Genomic DNA, 7,968 nt, shown 5'->3' with positions numbered 1-7,968 from the left:
AAATTTTTATTTTGTGAGTTATATATTCTCAATAAATATATCAAAATTAATATTATAAATAAAATTATATTACAATTAATTTATAAATTATTTAAATTTTGATTATAGATTGGCTCAGCCTCGCTTAACCTCCCCAATCACTCAACTCACAGCCGGAACATTTGCCTGTGGCCCTATATGTTTTCGCTTTACACATATTTACTGTCTTAAAAATTGGTGGGTCCCCCCGTATTCCACGTGGCAACAATTAATCAACTAATTCTAAACAGAATGTTGGATTATCACGTGTGCTACCTAAACAACTAATACACGTTTAAATTTTGATTATAATTTGTCTCCGCCCCGCTTCAACTCCCCTATCACTCAACTCGCAGCCGGAACATATGCCTGTGGCCCTATATGTTTTCGCTTTACACATATTTACTGTATTAAAAATTGGTGGGTCCCAGTATTCCACGTGGCAACAGTTAATCAACTAACTCTAAACAGAATGTTAGATTATCACGTGTGCTACCTATGCAACTAATAACACGTTCATAAACTCTAAGTTACAGCAATTTTTAACTGTTATGTATATTTTTTTTTTGTGTAAATTTATGTGCCATGATAAATTTATATAAAAATTTTGAATTATTTAATTTTTAATTCTAACGGTTATTTTATATTTTTTGTACAAAAATAAATCTCTCAATGACAATCAATTATGTGTCATACTAACATCCCACGTAATTTTTATAAACTTATTTAATATATAGTTAATTTTTTAATAGAACGAGAATGAGGGATGAGCAAAGAAATATGTTGATCTAGTAGTGTAAAATGATTGTGTATTTTACACATTGATGATGATATGACAATGTATCTTAACAGACTAGTGGAGATAGAAAAAATTTACACATCATAAGTGACAGTGTATATTTTACATAAAAGAGTATTTTAACAGACTCTCTAGCTCTTATATGCCGATTAAAAATAAATAATTAAGAAAAAATAAAAATAAAAATAAAAATAAATACTTAGTACGTAGAGTCCTATATATACTGCATATGCCACCTTAGCTTTAATGCACGATTCATTGCTTTTACAAGTTTGCAACGCTACTAACAAAAGAGAAAAAAACACATGGAGGTACAGAGAGTTCAAGCACTGGCCCATGGAGCCCTCCATGAGCTCCCTGAGCAGTTCATCCGGCCAGCCAACGAGCGGCCGGAGAACACCAAGGCCGTCGAGGGCATGACCGTGCCGGTGATCCCTTTATCTCTGCCGCACGATGTCCTCGTGGACGAAATATCGAAAGCATGCAGTGAGTGGGGATTTTTCCTCATCACGGATCACGGTGTGGCGTCGCAGTTGATCCAACGGCTGCGAGAGGTGGGAGAGGAGTTCTTTGAGCTCCCACAGAAGGAGAAAGAGAGCTATGCGAATGATCCTTCAAATGGGAAGTTTGATGGGTATGGAACAAAGATGACTCAGAACCTTGATGAAAAGGTTGAATGGGTTGACTATTTTTTTCATATCATGTACCCTCCCTCTAAAGTCAACCATGATGTATGGCCCAAGAATCCTCCTTCTTACCGGTATGTATATACATATATACATGCATATACATATTTATGATATATGGTGGCATGATAGCATTTCTTTGTTGTAGCACTAGAACTGATGGAATAAGATGCAGTTTGAGGTTATTTAATTGGTAAGTAGTTTGTTACAACTTACCATATTAAGATGCAGTAGTTTTATAGGTAACGAATGGCAGTTACAACTCACCATATTAACTAGTCATAACTGCTCTCTTTTTATTATTTATTTATTTATGAAATTGTTTTGACTTAGTTCCCCTCTTATCGCAGCAGCGGAAATATTGCCTAAATTTTTTTTTGTTCTCGGCGGCTGACTAGGGATGGTAACGGGACGGGTTTGGAGCGGGTTTCCCTAAATCCCGCCCCACCCTTTTTATTTTTTGTCAAGTCCATGCCCGCCCCGAGACCCTCGACGGGTTGGATTTTCATGTTCAACCCCGCTCCGTTGGGAAATACTGTGCCCTATGCCCGCCCCGCTAATAAATTTTTTTCTCCTATTTTTTGGAACTTAAGCTCCTGCTATTTGAATGTGGAAAGCTTGGGAATGGCACAACATAAATGAAATTATGTATCCCAACAAAAATAAAAAAAAATAACATGCACATAACATAATTCAGAGAACATAATAAATAAAAATAAAACTTTAATACAACCAAATCACAAGAAATTCTAAACTCCAATTTCCACCATAACCAAAATAAAAGCAAACTTAATATCAAGTTTATATATATATATATATATATATATATATATATAGTTATATGCTTAGCGGGGCGGGGCGGGGCGGGGCTCCTAGGATATGTATACTGAATTTGTATCCATTCCCGCGACGGGTACAAAATTTGTATCCATTCCCGCCCCAACGGTATAAAAAATGTTTCCATATCCGTTATTAACGGGGCGGGACGGGGCGGAGCTCCGGCGGGGCGGTAAAAATTGACATCCCTACGGCTGACATAGCGGTTGCCCAATATAATTTGAAGTGTTAGGCGAAAAAAATTTAAAAACGTGATATTTTAATATGTTAATAATATTTATTTAAACGAAACTTTTTGACGGTTGGACAACTTACAAATTCGATTATCATTATGAATTAAGTCAAAATACTTTTTTCTTTTTACTTATGTGTAATTTTTTTAATTAGGAAGAAGGGGAGGGGGAAAAAAATTAGATTAGGATAGAATTATGAATTTTGATAGAATATGGAATGAAAATTTTAAACTGAATCAAATTCTTTTCACCCACCATTAAATTGCTATGATTGGTTGGAGGAGTATATATAAGGAAATGAAGAAGTCTAATAATATACCATATTGTTAAATAATAATAATAATAATAATAATTTTAGGGGCCTTACTAATAACTACAATTAGTTGGAATCTAATACATATAAGAAAATAAAATTGTTATGAAGATAAAATAATAATTTTAGGGGCCTTAATAATACAAGGATATAAAAATGTTAAGAAGTCTAATAAAATAAGAAAACAATAATTTTAGGGCATTTCTATTGGATGGGTTGTCTAATATTATAAGGAAAATAAAAATATTAGGAAATTGAAATAATAATTTTAGGACCTTACTAATAAAAGGAAATAAAAATTTAAAAAAGTACAACACAATAATTAAACAATAATTTTAGACGCCTTCTTATTGGCTAGACCTTAGGCGACCGTCTAAGGCTCCAGCCAACACTAAGTGTAATTGGATGGCAAGACAGATCTTCGAGGTCTGGACTAACCGTATTCAGTATACCGAGTGTAGGTTTGAATCCCCTCCACTGCGCAAATCTGCTCCATAACTTAAATCTCACCCGGGACTGGTACGGGTGGGGATTCTCCAATTAGAAGACCTTCTTTTTTTTTTTGTTAAAAAAAAAAAAAAAAAGAAGGGAAAATTAAGTCAATTTCTGGTATAGATTTGGTTAGTAGGAAAATTTTCAAGAAAGTTGTAGAAAAATATTATTTTTTTTAGTTTGAATAACATGAAAAGGGCAAATAACATTATTTTGCTAACCAAAACTACCCTTATGAATTTAAATACTAAAAAAATAAATGAATTTGTGTTAGATAAATCCTTTATATTCAACTATTTATATTTATTTTTAGCAAAGAAATATATGATGAGTAATTAAAAATAATAATATTATTGTTTATAATTCATATCTAAATTGTTCTTATTTAAAAAAAAAAAAAAAACTCTCTCTAAGAAGAACGCGATTTTAATTAACCAGTTTATTTAATTTATTCCTAACATATTCATGTTCTTGTTGGAATTGTAACCCCCGAATTTTAAATAAATTCCTCAATTTACTCAAATCCAAATACATCAGTATTCACCCAATCAAAAAAAAAAATACTCTCTTTATTGATACAAAATTAATTTTCTCAAATAAATACAGTATCTTTAAATAAAATTATTCCTTTAATAAATACACAAACACCAACTCTTTTACTTAAGCCCGTAACTATGAATCCAACCGGAAAAGAGGGGGACGGGAGAAGTCTCGGTAGGAAAAACTATAACAAGTATTTTAAAAAGTTTTATGAAAAATTAATTTTACAGAAATATACATGTATTTTTAAATAAAATATATATATGTAATTTTAGTAAAATAACAATTTATAAAATATTTAAAACAAAATTATCCAAACAAGTATGAAAAACCCTACACTAAAAATGAATTATACCACCGGATCAAAAATTCCAACTATAGGCCCTCACTGTGTCTCGGCTCTGTCTCTCCCTCTCCTAAATTTCTATGTCTGCACATTTCTGGAAATTTGCACCGACACACGTCAACACACAGCTAATCACCAAATATCAAAATATCTAAAGTGGACCCGCCACCCATGCTTTCTAACTTTTCCTTTCTCTAATCTTTAACTTCTTCCTTCACGTGACACATATCTTTTCATTCCTTATACAAACGACAGAACTCACTCCAAACACAACAGATACAGCCCACGTGAACAGACCAAGTGTTTTTTTTTTTTTTTTGGATTGAACAGACCAAGTTCAAAGAAACTTTTGGCATTGTAATTCGTTGTGGGCCCGCCTATACCATCACCACTTTCACTTTCCTTCGTCATTTCCGCTGTCGGCTGTCCCTTTCATATCTCATCAGATTGCTAGGTATATTATATACTAAGTCTATATTAATAATTTATTATTTTATTTTTACATGTTTTAAATTATTTATTTTTTTAAAAAAGTATAATTATTCTTTTTTTAAAAAAAAATAAAATTTCAAACTTTATAACTATATTTTTTATATTAAAAAAAATAATTTAGTAATTTTAAAAAATATATATATTAATTAAATGCCTTCTTAAAAATTCTAATTTCTAAATATAAACTTCCATTATTAACGAAAAAAGTATATAATATATAAACACAAAAGTAATAAAACCAAATCAAATAAACTTTATGTGCAACCGGCCAATCACATTTATAAAACAATTAAATCTCTATTCTCCCTCAATTTCGCCACATGCTCATTCTCATCTCTATCTCCTCTTTCTTTCCCTCTTTACCACCTAATAACATATACAAAATGCATTTATATAATATCAAACCCAAATATCTCCTTTTGAGACTCCCACCAAAATCATTACAATTTTTCTCTCTTTCTCTAAGTCGGCAGGCAGCTCCATTTTTTGCTCCCTTTCATCTTACGTCAATATATATATATATATACATATATATATATATAGTCAATTGCAACGTAATCAAATCAACCCATTAAATAATTCAAATGGATAAATCTTCAAATTAAAATTAAATAATCACATATGACAACTAAAAGTCATAAAATAAATATAAATTAAAATTTTAAAAATCTGAATTGTAACAGGAATAATAAATATATCATTTTTAAGCCTTTAGGAGAATACTAAATGGCAACAATTATCATGCAAAAGTAACACATTCCATTCCATTGTTCATCCATAATTAACCCATCACCCTTATATATGTATATTTTATAACTGTAAACCACTTCAATGTTTTTTCTATTTTCTTTTTTTCGAAAAAATCATACTTGAAATATTAGAATGATACCACTCCAATTGTTATGTTATATAGAATATATGGTGATTTCAATCGTCCGCAACAAGCTGCTCACATATGTCCTGAAATATTAGGGGAAATTAAAAGTCATTATCATATATTTTTCGACCATCCCATTCTTATTCTATTTTCAGAACTAAAATTTCCATGTGTTTAATTATTTTGGAAAAGTTTTAATTTTTGTCTTCAGCTAAACTCGGATATCAAATTTCATCTTGGGTCCTCTATCATATAATCAAAATTTTAGCTTTCTATCTAATCAAACTTTTAAAAATATATAAATTTTTTTCATTAATTTTTTTTTTTTTTTTTCTATCTAATCAAGGGAACCTAAATAACTTGAGTTACATCTTCATTATTTACCATGAGCACGTGTCTGATGGAGGATTATGGAGCTCTTGATAACTCCGCCATCTTTATAAAAAAAAAAATAAAGAAATTGATTCTATACAAAGCACACCATTAGCCTTTAAATCACGTTTATCGAGTAATATTCAAAATTGAAAAATTTGTTGTTAAATTCTCTCCCATACCCCCATGAAATTAAACCTCAAGAGAACCAAATTCGATCTCAAATTTAATTTCTTTTAATTTATGAAAACAAAAGAATAATTGTATTTTATAAGTGACGACAAGGTATCATATCAGTAGTTCACCGTTGATATATATTTGGTCTTAGTTAATGGCTTACAACATGTTGAATTATATAACACACACAGAAGTGACAGAAAAATACAATGAAGAAATGCTGGGAGTAACAAATAAGCTGTTGGAACTGCTCTCAGAGGGATTGGATTTGGAAGAAAATGCTCTCAAGTCTTGCCTCTGTAGTGAAGAAATAGAACTGGAAATGAAAATCAACATGTACCCACCATGCCCACAACCTCACCTGGCTCTTGGAGTTGAACCTCACACTGACATGTCTGCGATCACAATACTTGTCCCGAACGACGTTCCGGGCCTTCAAGTTTGGAAGGATGGTAACTGGGTTGCTGTTCAATATCTGCAAAATGCACTCTTTGTCCATGTTGGTGATCAAATTGAGGCAAACAATACTCTCCTCCTGCTTAAGACAGAAAAAAACGTTCAGAAAAATTTAGCAAAAGAAAATAAACTAATACTTGGGAGTAAAAACGCACATATCAGAGGATTACCTTGCAGCCTCGTGTACCAAAGGTAATAACACGCTTGTAGCACATAACAAAGAAATAGAAATAAAATGTTGACCTTTGGTACCTGAGACTGCAAGGTAATGATATGTGCGTTTTTAGACCTTTGGTACCCGAGACTGCAAGGTAATGATATGTGCGTTTTTTAAAATAAAAACGCACATATCATTACCTTTTAAATAAAATGCACGCACGTACAGGAAGGTTTTTAAAAAGTAGTACTATATATAAAGCAACATCTTAATCTGCATTCAAACCTAACTTCATCAGTCACGAAATTCATACAAACTTTGGAAATATTTTTGCTTCAGGTACTGAGCAATGGGAAGTACAAGAGTGTTCTTCACAGGAGTTTGGTGAACAAGGAAAGGACACGCATGTCGTGGGCTGTGTTTTGTGCGCCTCCACAAGAAGCAATGATCGGACCTCTACCGGAGCTCGTGGATGACAAAAACCCAGCGAAATATTCAACCAAAACATATGCTGAGTACCGCTACCGCAAATTAAATAAGCTCCCACAATAGGAGCAGTTTCACAATATCCTCGTATGTTGGAATGGAATATTACTCTTGTCATTTGTTTCACAATTCAATAACTTGCTATTGATTTTGGTTGGCCTACGTGCGTGTTTGTTGCTTTAAGATTGTCCCAAGCTCTGCACATAGATCAGCTTTGTTGATTAAGTTCATTCTCGTTATAGTTTGATCGATCCTGTTAGCCCACTGTTCTTTCATAAGATCATTCTTATAATCTGTATCGAGCTTGAATCAATATATGGAACAATCTATGCCTTTTGTTTTCCATATGATTATGTTGGACAGAGGAATTTAATAACTTGCTATTGATTTTGGTTGGTCTTTGTGCATGTTTGTTGCTTCAAGATTGTCCCAAGCTCTGCAGCATGTCTTCACACAGACCAGCTTTGTTAATTAAGTTCATCCTTGTTACAGATTGATCGATCCTGTTAGTCCATTGTTCCTTCATAAGATCATTCTTATAATTTGTATTACACTTGAATCAAGTTATTCTTATAATCTGTATTACACTTGAATCAAGTTATGAAACAAGTCTTGAGGAGGCCCGAAGTGACATGGGCCGGATATGACCCGTGAACACGACATCCGGTCCGTGCAGATGGGTCAAGC

General features: G+C 32.4%; 1 protein-coding gene across 1 annotated transcript; it reads left to right on the top strand.

Annotated features, from left to right (window-relative positions):
- The first annotated feature begins 979 nt into the window (after positions 1–979).
- LOC132273261 (flavonol synthase/flavanone 3-hydroxylase-like) lies at positions 980–7,347 on the top strand. The gene is made up of 4 exons (XM_059774257.1): positions 980–1,577; positions 2,544–2,545; positions 6,374–6,699; positions 7,135–7,347. The coding sequence occupies exons 1-4, from the start codon at positions 1,123–1,125 to the stop codon at positions 7,345–7,347; spliced, it is 996 nt and encodes a 331-aa protein (XP_059630240.1). The 5' UTR covers positions 980–1,122.
- Positions 7,348–7,968: the final 621 nt, after the last annotated feature.

This window comes from Cornus florida, unplaced genomic scaffold (genome assembly GCF_030987335.1).
Source record: "Cornus florida cultivar Cherokee Brave unplaced genomic scaffold, ASM3098733v1 CherokeeBrave_3.0.0_Hap2_Chr09, whole genome shotgun sequence".
NCBI classification, from domain to species: domain Eukaryota; kingdom Viridiplantae; phylum Streptophyta; class Magnoliopsida; order Cornales; family Cornaceae; genus Cornus; species Cornus florida.
This window is presented reverse-complemented; position numbering and strand designations above follow the sequence as displayed.

Bases quoted from the DNA above. Each gene is read 5' to 3' on its own strand.
- LOC132273261 (XM_059774257.1), top strand. From the start codon at position 1,123: ATGGAGGTACAGAGAGTTCAAGCACTGGCCCATGGAGCCCTCCATGAG. The intron at 6,700-7,134 runs GCAAACAATACT...TTTTTGCTTCAG, and splicing joins ATGTTGGTGATCAAATTGAG to GTACTGAGCAATGGGAAGTA.